This window comes from Lupinus angustifolius, chromosome LG04 (assembly GCF_001865875.1).
Source record: "Lupinus angustifolius cultivar Tanjil chromosome LG04, LupAngTanjil_v1.0, whole genome shotgun sequence".
Classification (NCBI taxonomy): domain Eukaryota; kingdom Viridiplantae; phylum Streptophyta; class Magnoliopsida; order Fabales; family Fabaceae; genus Lupinus; species Lupinus angustifolius.
In genome coordinates this window covers 11,198,593-11,212,179 of record NC_032012.1, presented here as the reverse complement: position 1 = coordinate 11,212,179, position 13,587 = coordinate 11,198,593, and the positions used below count along the sequence as shown (strand labels likewise).

Genomic DNA, 13,587 nt, shown 5'->3' with positions numbered 1-13,587 from the left:
TACCTTTCTTTCACTAAGCTTTACTTTCGCTGTAATATATCTTCGTCTTTTACTTGATGACCACTTGATGACAACCTCAAGGGGCTGCCTTAGAATTATAGGATCGTTTAGCTTGAAATTAGGCTTTGTGAATGTGTGAATTCGGTTTTGTCAAATTAGGGCAATTTTTGGGTTGATTTGCTTCGGTTTGGGGTTGTATAAATAGGCTAGGGTTTGTGTATGGTTTGAGGTTTTATGGCCTCGGTTTGGTTAGGTAATTTTAGGGTTGGAGGGGTTTGAGTTAAGGGTTTTTGGCTTGTAATTGTAGATGATGATTTGTGGCTGTTTAGGGTAAAGTGATGTGTATGGTTTCGGATCAATGGGAGATGAGGTGATTTAGGGATGGTTGGGTTCGGTTGGGGGTTATATGTTAGGGTTGTCTTTTGATTTGGGCGTGGGGAAGTGTAGGGCAGATTGTGATGGCTTGATAAGGAAGAAGGTGGAAGAGGAATGAGATGGAAGACGCCACAAGCATGGAAGCTTGATAAGTCAAGTGTTGCTTGCAACAAGCTTAAGAAGCTTGATAAAAGCTCATCAATGGCCACGGCCAAAGGATAGAGTTTAGGAGAAGTGCTCTCAACTAAAACAATTCAATTTTACTCAAAATAAAACTTCACTTTATTAATGATTTGATCAAAATATAAATAGGCAAAGTTGCCTTGGCTGAATAGATAAAATAGAAGATAGAAATCAAATTATCTTCTAATAAACATAAAAATAAAATCCTAAGTAATGTCAATTGGTTGAGTTGAATTGCTTGTTTGACTTAGTCTTGAGTGTAATTCGGTTTTGGTAGATGGTTGGCCGAATTTGATGAGGAGAAGGAAGAGACTTGATCAATTTGACTTCATCTTGAGGAACTAATCATATTTAATTTGAATCCAATCTGATTTGTTGTTGGTTGGAGATGAGATTAGGATTCCCTATTTTATAGCCTTGTGCACCTTAAAAGATTGAGCTTCCTATCTTCTTTCCTTGTTTCTAGCCGTGTGCATCTTTGGGAGATTGATTAATCTCTCTTTAATCTTCATATAATCTTCTCTTTATCTCCAAGTTTGAAAACGTGTGCCATATACCCTTGAATTCAAATTCAAATCTATCTTCTTTCAAATCCAAATTCAAATTCAAATTCAAATTCAAATTGCTAAAACAAACCTATCTTCTTTTAAATTCGTTTTCCCTCCATGCCTTATCTCCTTGTTTGCCTTAGAGATAAAGTGTTAGCTGAATTGCCTTATCTCCTTGTTTGTCCTTATAGATAGAGTTCCTTACGTGCCTCCTTCCTTGAAATGATCATGCATTGACTTCCATTTGCCCTAGCCACGTGAAAGGCTTACCCTTGAACCTAAGTGAACTACTTGGTCACGAAATATGGACCATGTTACAAATAAATCCCAACCCATATTACATGAATTAAATATTAAAAATACTTGAATGAAAATAAACCTAAGACTATATGAGAATGCAATCTCATTTATTTGAATCAATGAAAATAAAATAAACCTAAGTAGAAAGTGACCTAAGGACATAAATGTCCTCCTCACATACCCTCTCCTGGGTCAATTGTGTCCTTTGAGACCTTAAGGATCCCTGCCTTGGCTTTGGCCCTAGTTGTAGGACCATCATAACTTCTCTTGCCCTTGGAATCAAAGGCTGCCCTAGGAGGGTTTACATCACTTTCTTTCCTGTTTTCTTGGTTGTTTCATCTTCTTGAAGCAATCACTACATCCTATCATACAATGGAAAATCGAGCAATACAACATATCAATCCTCTTAAAGACCCGTCTTCACCCCTCTTCATGAACCATAATGAAAACCCTGGAGCCAACATCGTTTTTAAAAATCTCAATGGTGACAACTACCACTCTTGGTCCCGTGCCATGGCTATGTCCCTGAAATCAAAGAATAAGCTTCAATTTATAGATGGTTCCCTCCTCAAGCCCTATGTTGATGACCCAACCTTCATCTACTGGGACAGGTGTAACACATTGGTTGTATCCTGGTTAATACAGTCCATTGATCCCTCAATTGCTCAAAGCATCTTGTGGATGGAGACAACTTTGGAGATGTGGGAGGACCTGCGTGAGAGGTACTACCAAGGTGATGTTTACGCATTACAGAACTCCTCACACAGATATATACTTACAAGCAAGGTAACCTTAGCATAGGAGCCTATTATAACCATGTGAAAGGCCTATGGGAGGAATTGGATAATTTTAGACCAATCCCATCATGCACATGCGTTTTAATTCCTACAATTAAGGGATATAGGGAGAATGATTATGTCCTTTGCTTCCTTATGGGGCTCAATGATTAATATGAGGGAGTAAGATCCCAAATAATGTTGATGGATCATCTACCCTCTATCAATAAGACCTTTGCTCTCCTAATTCGACAATAAAGGCACATCAATTCACATTATAGTGAGCCTAAGGTTCTAATGAGTACTGGTGAGAATGGATACGACAACAACAACAATGAATTTGGAACTAACTTCAAAAACAATAGAGGGAGAGGCAGAGAAAGGACGTACCAGAATCAAGCAGGAACAAGTTCAGGAAGAAACCAAGGTGGAAGAGGAACCAAGATATGCACTTACTACAACAGATCAGGACATATTATTGATCGATGTTTCAAGAAACATGGCTATACACCACCTGGAAATCTCAAGACTTACAATGTCAACAATTTTAGCACCCTTTAAAGGGAACCATGCAATGATGACAACCAAATTGAGAGCAAAGAGCAGCCTAATTTCAACAAGATTGATGCACAAGCTCCTGGAGTCAGCATCACTCCTCAACAACACCAAACAATTTTGTCTATATTACAACAACCAATGCAAAGAGCCATACATAATTCTATTGGATCAAATGATAAAGGTAATAAGTATTCATTAAGTTTTTGTTCTAAGACATTTGATTGGTATCTTGACACAGGAGCAACTGACCATGTGTGTCACACACTATCACAATTTCAAACATATAAGAAAATCAATCCTATTTCTGTAACTCTGCCTAATGGTAATCAAGTATCTACCAATATTTCAGGAAGCGTAACTTTTTCCCCTAACTTGTACTTGAATGATGTATTATACATACCTTGTTTTAAATTCAATCTAATTTCTATTTCAAAACTGATTTAATCCATATCATGCCAACTAATTTTTTCAAAACATTCTTGTTGTATTCAAGACCTCCCATCATTGAGGATGATTGGTGTAGCTGAGTTAAAGAATGGTCTTTTTGCAAAAAAAGATTCTACAAAGACTTTACCTGCTATATGTACGAATTTGCATGATAGGAATATCAATACTTTTACTGCTTATGACAATAACATATGGCATGTTTGGCTGGGACACCCTTCCCATAGGAACTATGCAATCCCTTTTTCCTTCTATCAAGTGTAATAAGACTTTAGATCCTTGTCATATATGTCATCTTTCTAAATAGAAGAAATTGCCATACAAAAACAACATTTCTGAATCTGCCAATATATTTGTTTTACTTCATATGGACAGTTGGGGTCTTTTATCTGTTCCTAGCACTTCTGGTCATAGGTACTTCCTAACCATAGTAGATGATAAGTCAAGATTTACTTGGTTGTACTTCTTGAAGCTTAAGTCAGAAGTTCCTGACTTGATTAGAAACTTTACTTCTCTTGTTATTACTCAGTTTGGGTTAAGAATAAATGGCATAAGAAGTGACAATGGGATAGAGTTTTCCCTCAACCAATTCTATGTTGAACAAGGAATCCAACACCAAACTAGTTGCATTGAAACACCCCAACAAAATGGGATGGTTGAAAGAAAACACCAACACATCCTAGGTGTTGCTAGATCTCTTGTCTTCCAATCCAACCTACCCTACTACTTTTGGAATTTTGCCATGACCCATGTTGTGCACTTAATCAATAGGCAGCCTAGCAACCAACTTCATGGTGATAGCCTCTTTAAGGTTCTATATGGGAAATTTCCCAATATATCTCATCTAAAGGCTTTTGGATGCTTCCGTTATGCTACTACTATCACTTCACAAAGAAGAAAACTTGATCATATGTCCAAGAAAGAGGTATTTCTTGGACTAAAAAGGGGAGTAAAGGGGTATGTTATCCTTGACACCAACACACATGAGATCTTCATATCTAGGAATATCATATTCTATGAACATATCTTTCCATTTCATGGATTAATTCACACTGAGAGAGACCCTAGTCTAATATTACCTACTGACAGTACCACTAATTGGACTTATGATAATACAAATAATGAGACTACACATCAAGTCCATAGTAATACCTCAAAGGTTTTTCACAAAAAGAAGGCAAGACTTGTTGCCAAAGGTTTTTCACAAACAGAAGGCCTTAATTACATGGAGACTTTTAGCCCTATTATTAAGATGACAACCATTAGAGTCATTCTAACCCTTGTTGCTGCCAACAATTGGCATTTACATCAATTGGATGTCAACACAACATTTTTACATGGTGACCTTAAGGAAAATGTGTATATGCAAGTCCCTCCTAGACTCATTACTGACCAACCTGGACTAGTTTGTAAACTCGAAAAGTCCTTGTATGGACTAAAGCAATCTAGTAGGCAATGACATGAAAAACTGACAAGTGTTCTGTTCCAAACAGGTTATCAAAAGTCATCTGCTGATTACTCTCTCTTTACTAAATGCACACCCTCTTCCTTCATTGCTATCTTAGTATATTTAAACGACCTTGTTTTAGCAGGTAACAACGTGAATGAGATAAATAACATAAAGTCTATTCTCAATACCAAATTTAGTATCAAAGACCTTGGAACTTTAAAGTATTTCCTAGGCAATGAGATAGCCAGATATAAGAAAGGTATCTTATTCTATCAAAGGAAATATGCACTTGATATTTTGTAGGAAACTAGAATGCTTGCTTCGAAATCATGCTCTACTCCAATGGAATATGCAAAACAACTTCTCAGACTTGAATCGGGGACAACTCTCACCAATCCTAGCCTCTATAGAAGACTTATGGGTAAGCTCCTATACCTAGCTCATACTAGACCCGATATCAGTTTTTCTGTTGGACACTTGAGCCCATTCTTGTCCAAACCCACTAACAAACACTTTGAGGGGGCCAAAAGAATTCTAAGATACATTAAGGGCTCTATCGGTGTTGGTGTGTTCTTCCCTGCAGCCTCTGATTTCAAGATAAAAGGGTATACCGATTCAGATTGAGCAGCATGTCCTGACTCAAGAAAATCTGTTTCTGCATACTACTTTTATCTAGGAAACTCACTCATCTCATGGAAAAGCAAGAAACAACAGGTGGTTGCAAGGTCTTCAGCAGAAGCAGAGTATCGAGCAATGGCTTTAGGAGCTTGTGAGGCTCAATGACTACTATATCTTCTAGAAGATTTACAGATCCCTCATCCTCAACCAATTGTCCTATATTATGACAATCAATCAGCAATCTACATAGATGCGAATCCCGTCTTCCATGAAAGGATAAAATACATAGGATAAAATTTTATTCTATTTTTGTTTGTTCTTGTTCGGGTTCAGCAGCGTAACAGTGGGAAAAACATGTGATTAATACAAGGGTTAAAGATAAAGTTCAACTATACCTTGATTCCTAAGGACCTCAAGAATGTGTTTTGTTGTATGAGTCTCTTATTCAGGTCCCTGAGTTAGGCCAAGTCTTTCAACTTCAGGAGCTCTAAGAATAGTTTAGTTTCTTATTTGATGTTAGCATGCTCAATAGGAGCACATCTGTTGTCCCATACTTTGTGCCACTCCATGTACCACTTCAAAGTGTGAGACATCAAATGTGTACCCATGCTCATATCCCTTTAGCAGTACCTTCTTCTTGGCTTCCTCGACAACGTTCTTTTTTAAGCTAGTTTAGGGGCTTTTGTAATCTTTTCAAAAAATTTGGTTTCTTTTAATATTGAATTTGATGTTGATTTAATATATATAACATTATTATATTTATGCTATCGTGAGTCTGATTACATCAATATCTTTGTTATTTATGAGTAATTTAACAATATATTTGTATCAGGACCAATTTCACTATTTGATAAAGTTTAAGAAGTAAGTAGGAAAAAAAATTAGTTCACGATACCTATTTGCAAAATGTATAAAGTTTAGAGAGGTTATATGCCCTTTCCCCTTTTTTAGTCTTATTTAAGGTGGTCCGCAAGCCAGCTCTGCCCATATTTAGGTCGAGTATGACATAATATTTGATGTCCTATTTTTAAAAATGGACATGCCCGTGTCCTCCATAATTTAGATGAGCATTATTGGATACGGATAGGACGACCCTAATTTTCAATACTACTCCTAATTGTATGAGATAATACTCATATTACTTATTTATCATGTTTTGATATATTTTGAATAACTCAATATACAACTTGTACCCATACAACTTGTACCCCTGCCCAAGGTCCCATGTCTACCATAGAGTATGAGTCATACAATCATAAAATGGTTAGAATTAAATTAAGTTAATAGCTAGTCACAAAATCACTGAAAGAGTTGCATGCATTTATATTTAAATCTTCATCTCTAAGATTCAATAATATATATTAATTGCACATATTTTTTACAATAAAAATTTATACACATTCAGTATATCATCTACCACTTATTTATATTACTTTTATTTAAGATTTAATAATAATAATTAAAAATAAATGATAAATGATACAATGACAATATAAATAACTATGTATATTTTAGTTATCCCTACGAATTAATAAAAATGTATATAGAATGAACTGAATATTTTTTTATACATGCAATGTAGTGAAAATGTAAATGGATAAAAGTAGTTTGATGATTATTATTATTAGTGTGTTGACATACACTCTATATCTATTGACCTATATTCTTATTTTCTAGGATTGAAAATTTAATTTTATTATATTTTTGTATTGAGTGCACATGATATTATAATTTTCGTGATAAAAAGTATGAAAATGAATGATGATAACTTACATTGGAGGTTAGATTTTTTTGGTGTATGTAACTTACTCTAATTTTCATTAATATTTTTTATTATGTGACAAAATATTGTAATTTTAGTTAATTTAAAAGGGCAAAATAGGTAAGAAATAACTACATCATAAGAGTAGTTATAAGAAGTTTTCTCATTATATATAGTATAGATATAGACTAATTTTCATTAATATTTTTTATTATGCGAGAAAATATTGTAATTTTAATTAATTAAAAGAGCAAAATGGATAAGAAATAGCTACATCATATAAGTAGTTATAAGAAGTTTTCCTATTATATATAATATTAAAGTATAGATATAAATATAATATAGATATAGGTATATATAGTATATGTTATAATTATTAAAAGCTTTAACAGTTATTAATGACATGTTTTGAATCAAAGTGGAAAAGTAAAACTAGTGTAAGTAAGTAATTACAGATAATGATTGACGTTCATAAGAGATGAGGGAAATTAATTACAGTATTCGATGCTTGCTTTTTACTGCATTGGAAATTTATTTACAAGTGCAATAATATTCAAATGTTATTTTAAAATTTTATATAATATTCAAATGTTATTTTAAAATTTTATATAATATTCAACACAATAACTTAAAAATTCACATATATTTTCTATTTTATATTCAACATGCATGTATTATCTTTATTTTCATCTGTACTTAGTAAATCAAATATTAATTTAGAAATGTTGCAACAAAATAATATCTTTATACAGTAAGAGTGTAAGACTAATGCCTATTTCATTTGTCCTTTTTCTGTCATTTTTAATATATTTTTTGGAATATGTATATTTTTAAAAAGGAAATATGTAAATTTTCTAAAGAGTTAAAAATATATGCACTTATAATGTTTACCATATATTCCATCATTCACATTTAATTATCACTAACTCTTCGAAAAATATAATTCAAACTAACGATCGATAATGTAGGAAGTGTGTATAAATATTTAAATTAACAATATGATTTTTTCATAAAAAATTAATCTTTTTAAGACTTAAATGTCACAAAAGTAAATTACAAAAGCTTTTTATATGCATGAATTAGATTTCCAAAAATTATCTTTAACAAACTAAATTATTTAATAATTTCATAAATGATATAAAAATAGTGTATAAAACTCTTTACTCAACAAGAAAATCATACATTTAGATACATTAGTATATAATTAACAATAATAATATATGACTTTTTATTTATTTATTCTATAAAGTAATAATACACCTACCACTGATAACTTCATCTCTTTCTCTTTATCATCATAATCATAGCTGAAATTTTCATCTATGTCCCTTTGCTCAAAACCAAACCACAACCTTAACCTTTGTTTGTTTATGTTTTTGTTCTTCACATTCAGATAGAACCCTCCATTATATATTTTCACTCACATTTTCTACATTCCATTTTGATTCACCTATATTACTTGCTTTTCTTCAAAACTTCCCTGAGATTCATAAGTTTCTTCATTTACCCCAAAGATCTGTTCTTTTTGCCTTGTTCTTTTGTTTCAGCCTGAAAATTTGTTATGTGTCAGTTTCTGAGATCTGGGATTTGAGGTTATATAATAGGTAAGTTTATAAGTAAGACTATTTTTTTTTTTTACATTTTTGTGCTTCATGGTTAATAAACATGTTCATTTGAGTTAAAATTTTAATCTTTATATTTGTATTTCATGGTTCCTTGTTATTATAATCTGTTTAATATTACATTGTCTTGAAATGGTAATGCACAAGTGTTTAATTTGATGAATAATTGATGTAGAGTTATATATATATATGTAATTAATTGCTTATCTCTTTGTATTTGATATTGTAGGAATTCAAGGCTTTGTTTTTATTAAGAGATATGGGTATTAATGTTAGTGATGAATTATCTAAGAAAACTTCAATCTTTGGTCTTAAGATTTGGGAAATAATTGGAATTGCAGTTGGGTTGTTTACTATTATAATCCTCTCTGTGCTCTCAATTTGCCTTACCTCAAGGAAAAAATCTAGAAAAGTGATTAAGGATAACAAGTTTCTTGTTAGTCAAATTCCGAGTTTCTCGAAGGAAATCAAGGAAGTGAGGGTTGAGCAAGTATCAAGTAATGCATTTGCTCCTAGTGATGGAATGCTAGTTACGGTTCGTGATAAATCGAATGCCAAAGAATCGGATGAAGTCATGGTTCATTTAGGTGTAGGGAAGAAGAGGGGAAATTGGGATAGTGGTAGTCGTTCGGATTCATTTCATCGCGTAGAGAAAGATGGAGGAGGGTCACTACAATCGGGCGAAGAAGGTAGCTCTGGCACGATTACATTGTACAAGCACTCTTCTTCATCACTCCCTCTGACAGCTCCTTCACCTCTCTCTGGCCTTCCAGAATTCTCTCACTTGGGTTGGGGTCACTGGTTTACCTTGAGGGATCTTCAACTAGCTACAAATCGGTTTTCCAAGGATAATGTCGTCGGCGAAGGAGGGTATGGAATTGTTTATCACGGACAGTTGGTGAATGGGACACCGGTGGCAGTTAAAAAGATACTCAACAACGTGTGAGTTCCAGTAAAATGTTCAGGCTACTTATCGTAATTGTTTTGTTCTTATTGCTCTCGTTTCTGCTGAAATTTAACTCATAACTTTTCTTTAGCAGTGGTCAAGCAGAGAAAGAATTTCGGGTGGAAGTTGAAGCTATTGGCCATGTTCGACACAAAAACTTGGTTCGCCTTTTGGGGTACTGCATTGAGGGTACTGACAGGTACCATAATTCGCAATTATGATACGGTGTCATCTCAACATATATGATCTCAAATATTATGCTTAAATAAATGAAGTTGTTGTTGGCACAATAATGATAATTTTCGGAATATGACTTGTATGCCATTACCTGATACCTGGTGAAGTTAATCTCACATCCCTTGAACATATCTTTCTTCAATTCTCTTAATATGGTATATTTTCAGGATGTTAGTCTATGAGTATGTCAATAATGGAAACTTGGAGCAATGGCTTCATGGAGCTATGCGTCACGAAGGTTATCTTACCTGGGAAGCACGTATAAAGATTCTCCTCGGCACGGCCAAAGCGTGAGTCTCTGCGTCTACGCATCTTATGGATTTATCATTCCTCATTTAAAACATTTAACTTTTTTGGTGAATTAAAGCATTGTAATTGTTTTAGGCTTGCATATTTGCATGAAGCAATTGAGCCGAAGGTGGTACACCGAGATATCAAATCCAGCAACATATTAATTGACAGTGACTTCAATGCCAAGGTTTCTGATTTTGGCCTGGCCAAGTTACTGGAAGCTGGCGAGAGTCATGTCACAACGCGAGTTATGGGAACCTTTGGGTTAGTATTTTTGTGCTCTCTACATTATTAAAGTTTTATTAGAAAAAAATGATTCTCATATTCTTTTTTTTTCTCGAAATATTTCACAGATATGTGGCTCCTGAATATGCAAATTCTGGCCTTCTGAATGAAAAGAGTGATGTTTATAGCTTTGGTGTTTTGCTATTGGAAGGAATAACGGGAAGAGATCCAGTCGACTATGGTCGTCCAGCTCATGAAGTGAGTAAACTTAATTTTATCTCGGGAACAAATCCAGCTTTAAGTATTTGTGATTGCTTGTTTGTTTTCACCAAAATACCGAATAATCATGAAGCATTAGCTGTAAGTTCGACCAATTCCGCCAATAACTGTAACAAAGAAGTTGCATAGTTGTCTTGTTATCTTATATTAATCTTTAACATATTTTTAGATAAACAACACCTCTGCTTAATTGCCAGAACTTTTCTAGCTATAGAAGCTTTTAACGTTAGACTTATTCGTCGGAAACTATAGCTCATACCACTCTGTCTTCATTTGTCTGGTGCATGGCTGATCTATGATCTCTAAGTATATTCTCTCGTACTGGAAGAAAAAAAAAAGCAAATCATTGGGACATCGTCATCAATAATTAATTCACTACTCGTTTAAATGGCAATTGGAATTGAAGTTAATCTTGTACCAAAAGAAGACAAAAAAGAATCAATCTTCACTTCTTAAGTGACACCTTTAGAAAAGTAAACATGAATAGCATTAACATTCTCAGCAATGCTATTACCTAATTTATCTGCATGTTTTTTATTGTTATTTATGATAGAGAATTATGATGGTGTTCGACCCATGTAGCCGAACTCACCTAGTGAGATTAAGGCTTGATTGTTGTTATTGTTTTTATTGTGACTACTATTCCAATACTACTGCTGTTATTTACTTATTATGCAGAAAAACCCTTCCGACGATGTAAAATCTATCACCCTTCCCTTTTAAACCTTATCACCAAATCCGCAATGTAGAAAATGCTCCAACACCATACACAGTTGGTTTACTTAAATTTTCCCATATAGTTTGAAGAGTTCATGATCACATCCATTTTAACTACACACAAAATATGAACTCTGGCTTGGAACCTGCAAATAAGAGGGTTACTCTTATTATTAACAAGAATTGCTCTTGTGTGTTATTAGTTACCTATTCCTGCATGTGAGTTTTGGCTAAGGTTTACAATGAAATTGCGATGCTTTCAGGTGAATCTGGTTGATTGGTTGAAGATGATGGTTGGAAACAGGCGATCGGAAGAAGTATTGGACGAAAACATCGAGGTGAAGCCATCAACTAGAGCTTTAAAAAAGGTTCTCTTAACAGCTTTAAGATGTGTAGATCCTGATTCTGAGAAAAGGCCTAAGATGAGCCAAGTTGTACGTATGCTGGAGTCAGAGGAATACCCTTTACCAAGAGAGGTTTGTTTTTCTCATTCCCTCATGAAATTTCATTCACCATCTTTTTTGTTAAACTTTTTAGTTGTTTTTGCTGCTCTTTGCTTTGTGCTTTGGTGAACACACTCATTTTGTTGGTTTTTCGGTAATAATTGTTGGACCTGACTGCGACTGGGGAGCCTCCAACCATCGGGGAGTTCCATTGTTACCAAAGTATAGGAAGAGTGGAGAGTCATAAGTGAGACACCACGTCTTGAACCAAAACCTTAAGACAATGATTTCATTAGTCTTTTCTACTTATAAATTTTTTCATTCCTCCTCTCGTATCCAATCTGAGACTTTATGACTTGACACTTGAATAAACTCAAGAATAATGAAAGGTAAAAATCATTAAAAGCTTGACAATGTTTTTGTGTCAATCTCTCAAGCTAAACTAGGGTGGCTTGTGAAACCAATGGAGGCATGAAATTGGTGCAAGTGTGTAATATTTTGAACCATAGACAGAGGATCTAATATTTTATTCATAATATACTTTTGCTATGATAGTATATTAGATCAATAAATGTTAGGGATGCTGATCCAGGTCATAAGATTTATGGCAAGAAGTATCATAATAATGAATTAATGTTATGCTAGTTCATTTGTTATTTTAATTGCTACTTTGCATTTATTTCTACCAATTACTTTCCTAGTTAGATTACTTATCATATTCTTAGATAGGGGGAGAATAATATTATTCATTAATTGGGTCCCGTGATAGAGATGTTAGGATTCTCTCTACCCAAAATGAGCCTAATTACATTCTCTCGGTAGATCGAATTAGGGCAATAATCGGATTAGGGCTCCAATGTACTACACCAGCATGGGTACATATCGTGTATGGGGTACGTACCAAGTATGGGTATGTACCAAGAATCGGGTTCAGCATTTTCTCAAAAACTATAGTACCTTGAATGAATAAGGTATACATGCTGCTATGTTGCATGATTACGGAATGGTAACCGTAAATGGTACGAAAACAGGTATAAGATACAACTATTTTTAAAATCGTATGGATACGCCGATATAATTAGGTACAAGTGATCAAAGTTAGCACTAGCATAGGATGCGAGACAGGCTTCAGGTGAGAGGTTGAAACCAAACATAGTAGGTACTTGTATTATTTTCACCAAAAAAATAGTAGTTATTCTTATTATGATTATCCTTCATGAGGTTGAATTTATTGCCCTATCTTGAAAGCAAACATTTGATCTCACTGATTGTATTTATGTTCAGGATCGACGACACCGAAAAACTAAAGGAGGAAGTGCAGAGATTGAATCCCTGAAGGAATTTTCTGACATAGAGAAGAGTGAGAGTTAAGGTTGATAAAGGAGCAGAAGGAGGATAAACAACATACATGACTCAAACACTGATTCTTTATTAGGGTCAGTGGGTTAATGTGATGTATAAAGTTGTAGGGTATTGTTATTTTTTTCAAGATTTTTAACTATTGTTAGATTGTTGCATGGGTATTGTGAAAAAGGGTTGGCACAGTTTGACAAAATTTATTTATTTTATTTGTTCCTATGATATGCTATGTTTTTTTACTTTTTATTGTTTGTGTATGAATGTGGGGTGTTTTTGTTGGGGAATAATCCTAGAATCACTCATACAACTAATCTTCTCATCTTGAGAAAGAAATGGATTCACTTTGAGGAGTAAGTTAAAAAAATATATTTCACATTTTAATCATTCATTCTAGTAAATCTAATGATTTGAATTAGTTAATAGATTTGAACTATTAGATTTTTATAGAATAGAG

At 33.9% G+C, this 13,587-nt stretch overlaps 1 protein-coding gene across 2 annotated transcripts; it reads left to right on the top strand.

Annotated features, from left to right (window-relative positions):
- LOC109345849 (probable receptor-like protein kinase At5g18500) lies at positions 8,285–13,379 on the top strand. 2 transcript variants are annotated; one of them, XM_019585087.1, is made up of 8 exons: positions 8,285–8,606; positions 8,866–9,578; positions 9,677–9,781; positions 9,987–10,109; positions 10,204–10,374; positions 10,464–10,593; positions 11,595–11,807; positions 13,059–13,379. In XM_019585087.1, the coding sequence occupies exons 2-8, from the start codon at positions 8,896–8,898 to the stop codon at positions 13,143–13,145; spliced, it is 1,512 nt and encodes a 503-aa protein (XP_019440632.1). In that variant the 5' UTR covers positions 8,285–8,606; positions 8,866–8,895; the 3' UTR covers positions 13,146–13,379. The 2 variants fall into 2 exon arrangements, with proteins under 2 accessions (XP_019440632.1, XP_019440631.1); XM_019585086.1 differs by having other exon boundaries at positions 8,285–8,618.